We start from the raw sequence: 15736 nt of genomic DNA, 5'->3' as shown, positions 1-15736 counted from the left end.
GGCGCTCACCTGGACTTCGCGGACAGTGCCAGCCGCAGAGCTTATCCCGGTCGGCTAAGGTACTGCTGGTATTTGACTGGGGTCAATTGGAGTCTCTTATAGCAACTGACTGACAGCAAGCGTCGGGAAAATAAAAAGTCAATTCCGGGATTCGAACCCACCGCCTAACGATCTGATAACCGTGAGCTTAACCACTCGGCCATCTCAGAGATACTGCTTTAGCTATTCATATTAAGAAGATAACAAAGTCGTTCAACTTACTGCACAGAATGTTGCTGTGTAAATACTGAGTGATTGAAACCAAAGTTCGTATAGCGCCGAAGACTCCGCTTCGCGGCGCTATACCATCTTTGATTGAAACGTTATCCGCCCTGAGCCGAAGTGCACCCTCACTGGCGAAAGAAAGACAGGTGGTAAAAAGTTTTCCAACCGGGTTCTAACACGCGTTCGGCGTGCACGTATAATTAAAAATAGTTGCGCGTACTCAGCGTGCTCCGCGTCAACGTGCATAAACTTGCGTACCTAGGCGGTGCGTGAGTACTAAAGGACTGTCGATTTCATTTCAAAACACGCCCTCTTTTATTCATGCTCGGAGCGGATATAATGGAGATCAAGGGGTTACATGCATTGATCGCCATTTGCATGGAGCCATGGAACCCGAAGGTAACGCACAACTTCTGCGATCGTCCAAAGGGAGCCTGCAAGTCGTGGCGCGTCCATCTTTGTGAGGCGGACGGCGGACTTTTTTTAGGGGGGGGGTTATGCTCCTGATGGACATATTACCACACCTTGCCTATAATAGTCATTATTTATTCCTTTCCATAACCATGTAATGCTTGCTGCATCACGCGGCAGCGCCCGAAACAGCAACGCGGCAAACCCCAGCCCTCCCAGGTAACACAGACCCACACTCATGACACCCACTCCCACTGTCCACTCAGAAACTCGGACAATCCTGGACAAAATAGTTGGAACACCTTGTGGGAAGCGCGTTGCAAAGATCCCCCTCTCCCCCATTCAATGTTGCGTTCATTTATTGGACCAAGATTCGGCCCAACGTACCCAATAAGAAGCAACATTGACAAGGGGCAAGGGGGGAGGCATGTTCCAACGAGTTTTGTCCGGGATTGTAGGTCTAGGTCTTTGCTCCATTGGAAATGTGTGGACACGCGTTGACAATAGACCTAGCTGGAAGTAGCTCTGGAAGCCCGTTTCGGACAAAATCATTATAGGGTCCAGTCCACTAATTCAAGCCCCATTGAAAACAGTGTAAAATCAGCACCGTTCGGGGCCCAATAGCATGTACGCCAACATCCCTGAGATTTCTGAAACACAAATGAAATTCTTGTCTGGTTACTTATCTTTCAATTTCTTTTCAATTTTTTGTGGGTTAACCATCACATTTTTAATTATTCCCACAAAACAAAATCACCCCCCAAAAAGTGATTTTTCCGAAGTCTGATTGCAGCCATTTTTCAAGTGGCAACCCTCAACGTTCTCGGGCACTTAGGATCATTTTTCAACCGTAGTTTTCAGCCCTTCTGCCCTCATATGAAAGCTCAAAGACCCAGGGAGTTGATCCTGGCAACGACTTAAACAATCTCACCATTTTGGGGGCCAAACAATCTCCTTTTTCAAAAGATACTGCGGGGGCACTTTTAATACTTTTAATGAATTAGTGGTCTGCACCCATCACCACATCACCAGCAATGTGTTATGCAAGTGTAAGCCCCAACTTTAGCACCAGTCCCAACTATAGTCGCAACTGTAGTGCCACAGTTGGGCTGGCCTAACTATTTTTTGAGCAATTTCTGTAGAAAATTTCTCAACCTTATCCAAGTCTATGCAACAATAGAACCTTGGCACATGCTTGCTGCGCACACACTGGACCTCTGTGCTGTAGTTGGGCTGGCCCAGCTCCAGCGCTCTAGTTGGGACTGTCTCAACTGTAGTTGGGACTGATGCTATAGTTGGGGCGTAACATGCTCACTGCATTGCCGACCCTGGTAGCACGTATGCAGCTAGCAAGCCTAGTCTCATACATAGAACTCAGGTTTGTCTACTCCACACGTATCAACGAGGTCTCCAGATACATGTGTTGCTGATCGTCTGGGCTGGTCAGGTTTTATAAGAGCGTGTACGTTTCCTTAGAAATGGATCCACCACAAGTCAGGTACACACAGGTAGGTAAATGGCATGCAGGATCTACATGTATAAAAGCGTAGAGCATTCCTTGCTCTATGCATAAAGCGAGGAAAGCCACCGGGAAGGCCCCACTGCCCGAGGGGTTCTTCGCCGTCTGCCGCCCACACTCGGGCCACAGAAAACAAGCGTGACATTGACAAGCATTTTCTGCAGTGATGGACAAAAGCCTTGACCTTAGCCCTACAGGCTTGAGGGATAAATGCCTTGTAATTTTAGAGCCTTGCTCTCCGGTCCTCTGCCTTTTAAATTTTCCAGGTAAATCTGTTGAAATATTGCCAGGCCTATTCTGCGAACATGAAGGCCTATGTAAAAAAATAAGCCTAGACATTGGTTGCCAGATCTACATGTACATCACATTCACAAGACATGCATATGACACGTGAGTACATTTACACTCGAGCAGGGTCAGATTTGTGTAGACCTACCTGTTTTAAACAGGACATGCATCATATAGGCCTACATCATATGTAGGCCTAGGGGGCCTATACTCTGCCGATATACTGGGCCCTGTCCCAATTGATGGTGATTTTTTTGATCAAGCTTATCTGGGATGCCTGGGGATATTATCAAACATCTGCTGGATTTTCTGAGCTGAAATTGCACCAGTATTTTCTCTACTTATGTAGCTATTCCCCCAGCTAGGGAGTTGCTATTTGCAGAAGACTTGCGTTTTCCTCATCTCAAGGAAAAATGTTGCCTTCTGTTGGCATTTTCCCCACTTTGGACGAATTTTGGCCCAACTTGCACAAAACTAATAGCTGTTAAGTGTTACGTCATGGAGAGCAAGCCGTGCTACATGTTCAACGTGGCAATTTCAGCTCATAAGATCCAGCGGATGTTTGATATATCCCTAGACATCCTGAATAAACTTGATTGAAAGAAATCCCTATCAATCGGGACAGGGCCCAGTATATCGACAAAGGAGTATACGTAGGGCCCTGTTTACAGGTCTGAGCTTTGTGCTTACGGTTCTGAGCTTTGTGCTTACGGGTCTGAGCTTTGTGCTTACGGGTCTGAGCTTTGTGCTTACGGGTCTGAGCTTTGTGCTTATGGGTCTTAGCTTTGTGCCGTGTGCAGAGTCTGAAGTATATCATGCATGTTGTACATGATTATCAATCACTCATGTACATGTACATTTACAGCATGAATGTTGATAGAGCATTATGCTGCTTCCCCCCAAACAGAGCTATTTCCATTTTTGTGCATGTATTTATTATAATTGTGCCGGTGGTCGAAGGCCAGGGAGATTATAAACTGATTATTCTTTACTTGCGCACAATTGTATGAAATGCAGGTATGCAGATAAAACATCAGCTGATCTGTTTTGAAGACTACCAATTGCCCTCTGAGTAAACTGCCCCCAGGATATGATATTTTGCTAATTACAATTGCTAATTGTTGGTCAAATTGTGGGTTTCTTCCCAACAGGATCTACATCACTGAGTTATCAATTTGATTTTTCCTAAATTTTTTTTGTATTCTGCATGGTACATTATTGAATTAGGTAGATTCTCAGCAAGAATTACATGATAAGTAATTCAACAATTAAGAATCCATACCCAAGCTTGATTTGACCAGTGTCATTTACACCTAACCTGCTCCTCTCTGGATGGTTAGGATGAAGAGTTAAATGCAGCATTGTATGGCACATGTATGTGTGTAGGTTAAAAGGTTAAATCTCAGATCTTTCAAAGTACAACCAGTGAACAAGATTCCAGACAGATGTGTTTACTCTTTAGATGTATAACATATGTTCATTAAAACACAAATGCAAAGTTTATTTTCAGGTTTACATGTATTTGTACTTTTCTTGTGAGCTGCTTAAGGCTGAAAGACTTCTATATTCAGGTACCAGCAGTTCATGGACTAATGTCTACTGGCCATCCATAAAAGTACTGCAATGTATTGTAAACGTGCAGTGAATCAGGCTTGGAGTAAGCATACGTTGCTTTTCCCAGGTCTGTAACATATATGTATTTAAGTGCAGGTGAACACCTGTCACTGGTGAAACCTCTAGAGCTGGCTGTTGAAAACGTCAGTCCTTAATCTCAAGTTAACACGGGCACAAGATGTTTGGGTTTGTCCTCATTTAGCTATGTCTACCTACGGTAGGGTTACCCTACAGACAAATTTTCCATGCACATACCGGTACATGTACATATGTACGTACAATGTTCTTCATCTACAGACAATGCATAACAAGACTGCTACTTGTATACTCACATCTTACACATGCACCTGACCCTTGAACCAGCCTTCAACTCTGGATTTTGCCAGAGTGGATCTTAAATGTTCAGTCACCGTTTAAACTCATACATGTATGTGTACCTTAGGCTAGGGAGCATTTTACAACATTTGAGAGATGATATTTAGGGACAGTATAATTTGTCTGAACCTTCCCAGTGCAATTACATATGTACATCATCCAGTCTGTTTTGGGTTGGTCTGGGTACAACGTCCAAAATTTGGGTAATTCCAGAAATTAGGGGTCCATTTTTTCGTGTCCCTGTCACATCTGACGTATGATTTTTATAAGTACAGAACACATTTTCTAATTTCCGAGAGTAATAAATTAATGCAAATTACCTGCCAAAAAAATAGTACTAGTTTGCAATCAATTCGGGTGATATTTCCAAGTCAAATAACAAAGGGCAGATGCAACAGGGACACAAAAATATCACATTTTTGGACCCCTAATTTCTGCAATTACTTACATGTACATGTACATCCTGATTGCCAATTTAAAGATTCAGTGTTCAGTAGTCATTACTTTTCCTTTTACATGTACACACCTACATGTATACACCCACACACCTGTACAGAGGTACCTACTTTGCCTTACTTTCACTTGGGCTCTGTAAGTTTTTCAGTAACAGGATCATTGTTCCCAAGATGATACCACTGAGTCACAGTCATCTTTGAGGATCAAACGAAGATGCCTGACTAAGATTCTCCTTTGGTAAAGTTTTCTTTATACAACAACTACATGTAAGTACATGTACAATGTACATGACTGGTTCCTGAGAGTTCATTTTTCCTGAAGAGAACAGCAGTGAATTAATTCCCAATGTCTGATGTAATGAGGGAAGTCATGGCTGATACATGTATCTGGAACAGTGATGGCCGTGTCCATCTTTCAACTTAATTGGAGTTAATTAGTTAATGTCTCGAACGTCAGCATTTTTGATGGACATGAACAACCTGTTGAAATCCTAGCCAGTAAAGTTTACCAAGGAGTGATAATCCCCCCCGGTTATTTTACACAGATTTATATGTGGTGAAAGGTGATAATATTAAAACCATCATCACGAAATTAAAAAATACCTCTCAAAATTAGTCGGGTCCCGAAGTTGGCAGTCGAAAACGTCATTCGATTCTATCATTAGTATAAAAAAATCAACTGAAAAAAAACAGCGAGTAAAAATCAAAATCGATACATATACAACATAAGCTTTAAAAAAGAGTGCAGAAAAGCACCACCAAACCATCATCTTTTTACGACTGGACCGATTACATTTTCTTCAAGTACATTTCCGAAAACCACAGTCCAAAATACCGATTATGTATCGTGGCCTGTTTGACTCTTGACATCAACCCAGATAGTGTGCCCTCTTTTTCATTCGATATTCATGAGCCCCTCCATGGAATGGCGACGCTCTGGGATTTTTCTCTTCAGACCAAGGTTTCTCTAAAGAAAATCGGTCATACTGAATGACATTTTAAAAAATGACGTCTGAGACGATTCATGATAAAAATCTAATGCGCAGAGTTAATAATTTTAATGTAATTTTCAGCGTGGATAACTCCAAAAAAACGGAATTTTCAAGCACTATGTGTGACAGCGTTTTCGGTATTCTAGAACGTCATGCATATTTTGTCAAAATTCTTGAACGTCATCAAAATTCTGTCAAATATGACGTTTGCAATGAACATATTGTACTCATTGTACATTTTTGATGCAGCCAAACTTAAAGATAATTTTCGGTTGTTGAAAGGTATGAGACCTGGTATAGTGAGAGTGATTATAAACGGTAAGAGAATTAAAAGAGCCAAAATTTTCTCGTCATTTTCTGTCAATTTTGTGCTCTTTTTTAATGGCTTATATATTTTTTTAAAGTTACAATGTATTTCTTACGTGCTTTAAAATACATCAATTGAAAAATATACTGAATTGTCCTTGTTGAGAGAAGTTTTGAAATCATGTCCTTCGGTGCAAATACTTAGACATAAAACTTTAAATGAATTCAACTCCATTTGATTTGCACTGGTAGCCAACCAAATGTCCACCAAATGTACACAGTATGCCTAATTATTCCCAAATGATCATTTTTATAAATCTGAAGGTGCTTATTTGTATTTTACATGATCAAAGTCACTCTTTTAGAAGTTTTGAAAAATGACATCCAGAGTTTATTGAAGAACGTGCCAAATGTACATCTTGTTTCTCACCGCATGGGGTTACATTGTATTTACTATGTGTAGCCCTGCCTCATAAACAGTTCGTTAGTTCATTACATGTACATGTAGTTCAATCCAGTCAGCTGAGAATTCTTCAGAGTTCAGTTATACAGTAGTTCCGTCTGTTCTTAGATCAAGTCAGATTCTTCAGTTAGATACCGATGTACAATGTAGCAGTGGTAGTATTTCACAAAGTATTGCAGTGAACTAGTCATCTTTCGCAACCTCCTCAGTCAATACAGTCACAGTGTAACACGTTGTCAACATTTGTGTTTCACCAGCATTCACTACAACAGGCAACGTGCCTCTATAAATTAGCGTCACTCATCCTACCATAAGATCTATCTATACATGTACATATCATTTAAGAAAAAAAATTAAAAATTTTTTTGTTTTGTTTTGAAATTTTTGCTGGCAGGGGAGGATGTTTATCCTTCAGAACAGAAAGGGATGTTAGTACTCATAATTGCCAATTTATTTCGTTTTCTTAAAATTTAGTTGTTCATCAACAATGAGTTTGTGAACTCAGTCAGTGGAAAAACCTTCCCAACCATCAACCCCCAGACAGGAGAAAAGATATGTGACATTCAAGAAGGGGGCAAGGTAAAGTGAAATATGACCATCTACTTTTTGTTGAGCAACCCTGATGCGCTAGAATTAATAGGAAAAGTCTACTAAGCCATTAAGCTACAAGTTTAAGATCTGTAACAAACAAGAAGGACTTCCGCAATTCATCTGCTAGTTGCAGTGAGTAAAAGAGCATATATTTAACCATGGCAACTAAAGGAGGTGCTTCCAACATGTCCAGATTTCTTGAAGGCATGTACATGTAATCTATTTGCATTTTCATCCATGGCATGGACGTTTCCAGTCAAAGAAATGTTTTGTGTTTTGATCAAAAACTGTTTTTCTCTGTGCTCTATAAATTTTAATTTGATTCTTAGTTATTTCTTACAGTTAACAAATTCGATTTTTTTTTATACTGGCTGTAAACTGGCTACACGCATTTGGTTGAGGTAATGTAACAAATTGTTGGAGTGTTCTTGCAGTGGCCATGAGTTAGGGGATAAAGAGATTGTGAAAAGAGGGGACTGAAATTGTTGACGTGATATCTGTTGCTTTTTTAAAGGCTGATGTTGATTTGGCAGTGAAGGCAGCTCGGGAGGCCGTCAAACTTGGATCGCCATGGCGCACAATGGATGCTCATGAACGTGGGAAGCTTATGCATAAACTGGCTGACTTGTACGAGAGAGATGCAGAGTACATTGCTGTAAGAAGTTTTTGTCTTGTTTGAGTTAGTATTTGGAAATGAGCTTTGTGCTTTTAAAACCTTAAGTGCTTTTATTTTGCTTTGACTCCCTTACCCGTACATGTACTTGCAGGTGGCCCATCATCAAAATTTCTTGATAAACAAAGTGTCTGACCATAGATTATTGCTTAGCAAAATCAACCAATTTGGGGAGCTTAAGCAACAAATATTGCCTAGACCATAAGCAATACTTGTACATTGTGTGAAATGGCTAACATTGCTTGGAATGGTCTTGTGCCTTTATTTTAACCTTTATTTAACCCAACCCAACCCATCAATCAATCAGTCAATCAGTCAGTCAGTCAGTCAGTCAATCAGTCAGACAATCAATCAGTCAGTCAGTCAGTCAGTCAGTCAGTCAGTCAGTCAAATAATTTATTTTAACAAACCTTTGTTTACTACATCCCAATGGCAACTGATGCTAACCTGTGGTTGGTCAACTTTGGTGGGACAGTAGTACAGAGCCCCCCCCAAAAAAAGTCACAAAGTGTTGGAATACAGAATTGTCAAACAATGAACGTTTATCTGATTGCATAAACTGGAGGAAGATTTTTAAGTTTTATGAGAGTAAATTTGGACGTTTTGCAAATGTTTATGTTACTAAAGAATTTCAAACATACAGTGTACCTTTGGTTACCTAGCAACTTGACGCGAGATCAATATTGTGACTGATTCCTCTTCAGTTTTCTTGCATGGGTATCGGGTAAATATGCTTAGTAGTATCTCTACATGTATAACAACTCCTCAATATTACTATCAAATTACAATCATACACTTCTCCTAAATGGGTCTATATTCTTATATTTTGTTGACATAGAGTTTGGACACTCTGGACAATGGTACATTGTATAAGACTATGTTGAGCTGTGTGTATTCATCAGTTGAGGTTCTGCGTTACTTTGGTGGCTGGGCAGATAAGATCCATGGAAAAACCATACCAATCAGTAAGTCTCTCAAATCTGTTTGTACAATTATGTCATCATTCCTGCAAGCAAATGAATGTTTGAATGAAGAAATGCTGACTGATACAGCTACATTGTATTTGTTTTCATTGAATGACACTGAATTAAAATCTCCTAATATCTAAAGAATGCGAGAAGAGTAATTCTTTGAATGAAAGGGCAATTGAACAAGTGAAATCATCGCAAGATCTGTTGCAAGCACGTATATGTATACACTGGCACTTACAGTGTGACAAGCTCTCTAATGTTAGGTGTGTGTGATACAAAATTGTAAATTTACGTTGCAAAATGTACTGTATGCTACTACATGTACATGTATACCACAAACTTTTCCAAAAGCTCATACATTGGACCTGTATAAGACAAAAAGTTTTTGAGATACACTGTTCTCCAGGCTTGCTGGCTGATTCAAGTGGTAAATTGGATCAACTATAAGAAGAATTCAAGATGGTGTTACAGATTTTTATACTGGTACAGAATGTATACTTGTTGGTGCTCCTGGGAGGAAGTATTTTCCATCATTCTTTTTGTGTCTTGAAACCTTTGGAAAAAGTGTCGTGAAATTCATAGCAAAATAAATTTCTGAGACATCAATCAATAAAGACTTGTGAGATAAAGGACTCACAAGCCCTTAAATACGTGTAGGGTGGAAAACCTGTCTACATGTAGATGGGTAGGAACCAACAAACCGCATGATGTACATGTACCTGGCTGGATTCACAGATGGGCCAGTGAGGTGCAAGGTGAGAAATGTAGTATGTCATCACTTGATGTGTTTTTATTCCAGAGGGTGACTATTTCTGTTACACACGTCATGAGCCAGTTGGGGTGTGTGGAGCCATCATTCCATGGAACTTTCCCAATGAGATGTTCACTTGGAAGCTTGGTCCTGCCCTCTGTTGTGGGAACAGCATGGTTATCAAGCCAGCTGAGCAGACTCCCCTCAGTGCATTGTATCTGGGTTCACTGATAAAAGAGGTCAGTTATTAATTCAAATTGACTCAGGATTTGGCCATTTGTGTAGTACTTCAAAAAGAGAAAAGGTGCCATTGAAAAAGAAAAATTGACATCCATTTTATTATAGAATGCCAAAGTGAATAGGTCACATGCATTGTGTAAAAGGCCTTTTCTCCATTCGGCTGCACTACACTTCTGTTCATATGACATCATGCTTCAGCATGCTAAACATCAGCTGTTGTAAATTCAGTTTGCCAAACTACAAAACGTATTTGTCTTGTTTTTCAGTTCCACACCTTCATAAATTGTTAGCTGAGTTAAGCTCATAGGATAATATGTTCATTTGTTATTGTAGGCTGGCTTTCCTCCTGGAGTTGTCAACATTGTTTCAGGCTATGGCCCAACAGCAGGAGCTGCAATCTCAGAACACATGGACATTGATAAAGTTGCCTTCACTGGCTCTACTGAGGTATTCTCATCATTTTTCCTTCAGGATTAAGAATTAAAATTTGCTTGGAGATGAACATGTTTTTAATTGATCACATGGTCGACATTGGAAGGAGGTTATGATGTTGATTTTATGGGGATCGAGAGCATCAACTGCAGACACAGATTTTACAAAACTCACTGTGCTTTTGGCTTTGCCTCAAGTCTGAACCCTAACTCTGATGGGGATGTACAAGAGTTGCAGACAGTGATGGCTTTTTTATTAAGTTTGCATCAAGGACAAGTACTGTAGAGACTGTTTCCCAGAGTTACAATATAAGAGTTAAAAATACCAGTAGTTGACATTTTATGTAAAAAAAAAAATGTGACACAGTATAAATGCTCATTAGTCATACAACACTAAGAAACTACATCCAAGACTGGTTTTTTTTTTTTTTTAGATTGGAAGGCTGATCCAACAAGCATCTGGAAAGAGCAATCTCAAACGTGTTTCCTTGGAGATGGGTGGCAAGAGTCCCAACATCATCTTTGCAGATGCAGATTGTAAGGAGCCAAGATTGTAAATTGTGTCTGATTTGGAATTACACTCGGATTTCAGCTTTGATTGTCTTGATATCTCTTTCATATGATCCTTGGCATGATGGAGTTTAGTAGTTAGTTTTAGTATAGTAGTATATTGGAGGTAAATAATGAAACATTATTGCTACTGTTGGTTTGCAGTGGATTATGCTGTTGAGGAAAGCCATGAGGCCATCTTCTTCAATATGGGGGAATGCTGCTCGGCTGGATCACGTACATTTGTGCAGGAAGACATTTATGATGAGTTTGTGAAGAAGAGTGTTGAGCGAGCTAAACGCCGTGTCATCGGTAATCCGTTTGAGGAGAATACTGAGTCAGGACCACAGGTTCGCTGTTTATTTGCTGAATACCAAGCTGATGATTTCAGTAGTCTTTCTACTCAATGCTAATTTGCACTATTGACTGGTGATATCATGTAAGAGTCATTTATGAGACATTTACTTTTTTCTTCTCAATCTGTATAGATTGATCAAGATCAGTTTGACAAGATTATGAGCTACATTGAGATTGGTAAAAAAGAGGGAGCTAAATTGGAGTGTGGGGGCCAACGCCAAGGCGACAAGGGATATTTCATCCAATCAACTGTCTTCTCTAATGTGACTAATGACATGAGAGTGGCTCAGGAAGAGGTAAACTCTTATTGCTGTAACTTGAAGTTACTATTTTTTTTCAAATTGAAGGACCAAATATGTGAACTTATGAATGTAACTGGTTTTGCATAGAAATTTAGACATTACTCCGATACAGCAATATTTCAAACAAGAAATAAACATCCATGCCTGAATGACACCTTGGTTCCTACACTACCCATGCCGTTTGTTTCTGGATGACAGATCTTTGGACCAGTTCAGCTACTCATCAAGTTCAAGACATTGGATGAAGTTCTTCAGCAGGCCAATAATACTCAGTATGGTTTGGCTGGAGGGGTCTTCACCAAGGATATTGAGAAGGCTCTTACAATTGCCAACAGTCTTCAAACAGGATTTGTCACGTTAGTATTATTTCTCCTGAAATGCCAAGTGATACAATTTACTAGACTATTCTGCAGCATCTCTGAAATTATCCAGATAACATTGGAAGAAATTCTGTTGTATGTTTTATTTTGTCATTAAAGACATGATTGAACCATCAACCATGTGATGGATATGGTTAGTTTGACTGAAATGGCAACAGTCGAGGAATGGGCCCATACAATTTTGTAGAGTCCTGTAGTCTTTGAAGACTGGTCACCTTGCTGAGTCTCTCATCCAAGTCTCTAATAAAGCACATTAATGAAATAAGTTGGTTTAGAATAGGTTAAGTATATAGTACCAAGATTGTGAAGACTAAATATTCAAATGATTTGGATATAAGTGATGCATGTAGAGCATAAAAATATGTACAAATATACTTACTCGCAACAGCATGCAGACTTATGCTTTGCATACTGGGCCATTTTCAACGTGGTATTTGGATTAGTTGTAAGATTCCTATCCACAATCAAATGCTTGGGCACTGTCTACTGTCTAAGGCTTCTAGTTCCTGCTACATGTACGCCACCTTATATTTCTGCACATTACCCATGGTACAACTCTAGTATCCAGTTTTTGCCATCAGCAGAATGCTGGACCAATACTGTTTTTCTCCTCAGGGTCAATAACTACTCTGGAGGTGGAGCTAATGCTCCCTTTGGTGGCTACAAGTCATCTGGCATAGGTCGTGATCTGTGAGTATTAGAAACTTGGCTTCCGTGAAAAGAGTACTTTGATAAAAGTACTTTTGTGTTTAGAACAGGTTTATTACTAATTAAAACCCTCCTATGCAAATTTCTATTCGGGAAAAAATTCTGCAATTATTTTAAAGCAGTCAAGTGACTGTTGGTATTAGTTAAGAGTCCCCTGTGTACATAAAGCAGAATTGACTGACTGTGACTTGTAATGTAAGTTGACATACCTGTAACAGCTTTCTCTACTTGTGACCTGTGACTGTTGTTAACAGTTCAGAGTTTAGAGCATCTCCCCGATGCAAAGTACATCTTGAAAAGTTTGCAATACCCGCTGCTACATCTGATTTGGACTGGTCAGCTGACCCCAGCAAGCTTGGTGGTCGAGTGGTTAAGATGTCTGCACTAGTAAGCAGGAGGTCATAGGTTTAGTAAGCTTGTGAATTTTTTTTGCAAGATCTCGGACAAGCACCGAGTATACAATGTTTATAAAAAATATTTATATATATTTACATGTATATACATCGGGTAAGGGCAAAAACCTAGTATTGTCCAGAGGAAAAATGAGTATATATCTGGGTGCGGTATTGAAATTAGAAGTCTTGATTTAAATTTTCACTTCTGGAGTAACAAGTTGAAAGCATGCGTTTCAACTAAAGAATGTACATTATGAGAGGTCATACGTGTACAAGTACTTATTCCTTGCAGTAAATGGCTATTTGGGCTTCACAGCCCTTTGCATCTTTTTAAAGAAATATTTTTTCATTTTCACAGTGGCGAGGATGCACTGCAAGAATACTATCAAGTCAAAACTGTAAGTAGAGTTTAGAAAGTATCTTTTCTGCTGATGTATGTTAAGTTAGAAGTTACAGTCGATCAACTGGCAAAGAAAAAATTAACTGATGTAGGTCTAGCCATGACTTCTTATTTGTTTAATTATTAACATGTCAAAAAATACATAATTTTCAAAAACGTACCCATTAGTTTACATGCTGTAAAAATGGAAATAACATCAAGGTAAAATATTATCCTTCAATATTCAAAACTGTACTTCAATGCAAAAACAATCTTGGGTAACTACAGTTGAGTCTGGTACTGATGAAAAAGCCAAGGAAAGGGTAAAATCCCCAAACGGCTTTGCTTTCTGGTGGTCACTTTTGTGCAATTTTTAAAAAACATCTCAAACATTTTCATCCATGAAAATGTTAGTGAAACCCAAAGGGTGACTGAGATGCTTCTATAAACACAGTGGTGACAGTAATTACATATATGTTTCTTGGTGCAGGTTGTTGTGAAGGTCCCACAAAAGAATTCTTAGATCATCACATCTTCAACTCCAGTGGTTCAATGATGTGCTTGAGATATCAGTCCAACTATTCATACATGTACATGTATTTGCCGGGCGGGCTGGCTGGCTTTGCCAGCTTATATCAGCTGTTGTGTGAAGGCCATTCATATTTCGTGGATGCTTAGCTAATAACTGTTTTGGCTTCCAAAATGTTTGGTTGTAATAGATTTTACTAATTTATCAACTCTTCTTGAAAAATCTGGTATAAAAACAAATAGATTCTTAAAAAGTAGCAAAGTTTGTACTCCTGTGTGGGACATCAACTCAGCATTGTTATGACAAATATAGGAATGAGTTGTCTTCATTCAGTGTCAAAAAACTGAAACAATTATCAACTACTTATGGCTCTATGTAGAGACTGATTTTCTTTAGAGGCAATAAAATTTGATGTTTCTACTTTTTATAGTTTCTTGAATAATTTGTGTCAGGGACTTTGCATGCACATGCCTTAATTCACCTGTGCGGTTCAGTGCAGGTCAAACCTTTTACACTTTACTCATGAATGAGAACATAAAGCTGTAAAAGACTAACATTTCAAATTGCAGAAGAAGGGATTTTTTAACAATGAAAATAATTTATTTTTGTAAATTTTGCTACAAATTTCTATAAAATTTCTGTTTATTGATACTGAGTATTAAACATGAATAATGTTCTGCTCTTCAATATTTTCCTATATTGTTGATGATATTCCCACAAGTTTCATGTGCCACACATTTGTGTGTTAGGTTAATAGAGAACTCATTTGTGTACTTTCTTTCCTCCAACTTTGATTTTTACCTCAAGGCCTGAATTATATGGGAGCAGGTGATGGATCTCTGTCAGTTGATTTAGTATGATTCAAAATTACTAACTCTTTATGAGTGAAGGAAAGTGTTTTCCAAACTTACTGTAACCACATAAAAATAATGGCATCTGAAGTTTTATTGGTACAATTTTGCTTCAAATCTGTACGTGTACAATAATTTTCTGGTTTTTCATTAGCTAGGTAATAATGTTCAAGCCGAACAAGCAAATTTCATTTTATTTCAATGTCGCAAAATTTCCCTTTGATTTTAGGTTTTTAACTCATGATTTCAACCTTTATACATTCATGTTTGCACGACCTGTGTTTTCTCTTACATGTGTTATTGATGTATCTGTTATTTGTCACATGGGACTCTGAGCAAATTATTTTTTGAGAATTGTTTTGGAGGAAAATTTGAGCCATTGAATAGTTTTAGATCACTGGCATTGTGATTAACTTATAAAATGAAAGTTTTTATTTGGAATAAGTTTTAAAATGATGTATCATCGGAAGCTCTTAATCTGCCATAATGACAGCATTGTATTGGTCAAATGAAAACTGTCCACTTAGTGACAGTATTTAATATTAGTAATTTTCTCTTGACAGTAGTTCGGATTAAAGTTTTCCCAATATTTTGATGGAGGTTATTGCCAGCTCTGGTTGGACCAGATCATGAAAAAGACCTCTGATCAGCAACAATATGCAAAACTAGTGCATACTGCAAGTCACGATCGTTGTCGGAAGTGTTTAAACTCATTCGGGTAAACGTACATAGGCAAATCCTATCGGCAGTATGTACATAGGATTTGTATGGTATCTGTGCCCAACAAGATGGCGATAAGTCGTTGATCCAAAGTCCTTGTGATTCTTTCGACCTTTAACCAGCAGTATTAGGCTAATAATCTGCTTTTGTGAAATATTATGCATGTGATAAATAAATATTGCTTTTATAATGGAAACATGGTTTGTAGCTAAGTGTCTCGCT

At 38.7% G+C, this 15736-nt stretch overlaps 1 protein-coding gene across 1 annotated transcript; it reads left to right on the top strand.

Annotated features, from left to right (window-relative positions):
• The first annotated feature begins 1974 nt into the window (after nucleotides 1–1974).
• LOC110984698 (aldehyde dehydrogenase 1A1-like) lies at nucleotides 1975–15710 on the top strand. The gene is made up of 13 exons (XM_022245121.2): nucleotides 1975–2183; nucleotides 7162–7266; nucleotides 7793–7933; nucleotides 8790–8916; nucleotides 9722–9912; nucleotides 10247–10360; nucleotides 10779–10881; nucleotides 11059–11243; nucleotides 11382–11546; nucleotides 11751–11908; nucleotides 12548–12622; nucleotides 13394–13433; nucleotides 13905–15710. The coding sequence occupies exons 1-13, from the start codon at nucleotides 2154–2156 to the stop codon at nucleotides 13935–13937; spliced, it is 1467 nt and encodes a 488-aa protein (XP_022100813.2). The 5' UTR covers nucleotides 1975–2153; the 3' UTR covers nucleotides 13938–15710.
• The last annotated feature ends 26 nt before the right edge of the window (nucleotides 15711–15736 follow it).

This window comes from Acanthaster planci, linkage group LG05 (assembly GCF_054643075.1).
Source record: "Acanthaster planci isolate LZ-2023a linkage group LG05, COTS_SCS, whole genome shotgun sequence".
Lineage (NCBI taxonomy): Eukaryota > Metazoa > Echinodermata > Asteroidea > Valvatida > Acanthasteridae > Acanthaster > Acanthaster planci.
Note: the sequence above shows the minus strand (reverse complement) of the source record. Positions and strands in the feature narration are given on the sequence as shown.

Bases quoted from the DNA above. Each gene is read 5' to 3' on its own strand.
- LOC110984698 (XM_022245121.2), top strand. From the start codon at position 2,154: ATGGATCCACCACAAGTCAGGTACACACAG. The intron at 7,267-7,792 runs GTAAAGTGAAAT...GCTTTTTTAAAG, and splicing joins ACATTCAAGAAGGGGGCAAG to GCTGATGTTGATTTGGCAGT. The intron at 8,917-9,721 runs GTAAGTCTCTCA...TTTTTATTCCAG, and splicing joins TGGAAAAACCATACCAATCA to AGGGTGACTATTTCTGTTAC.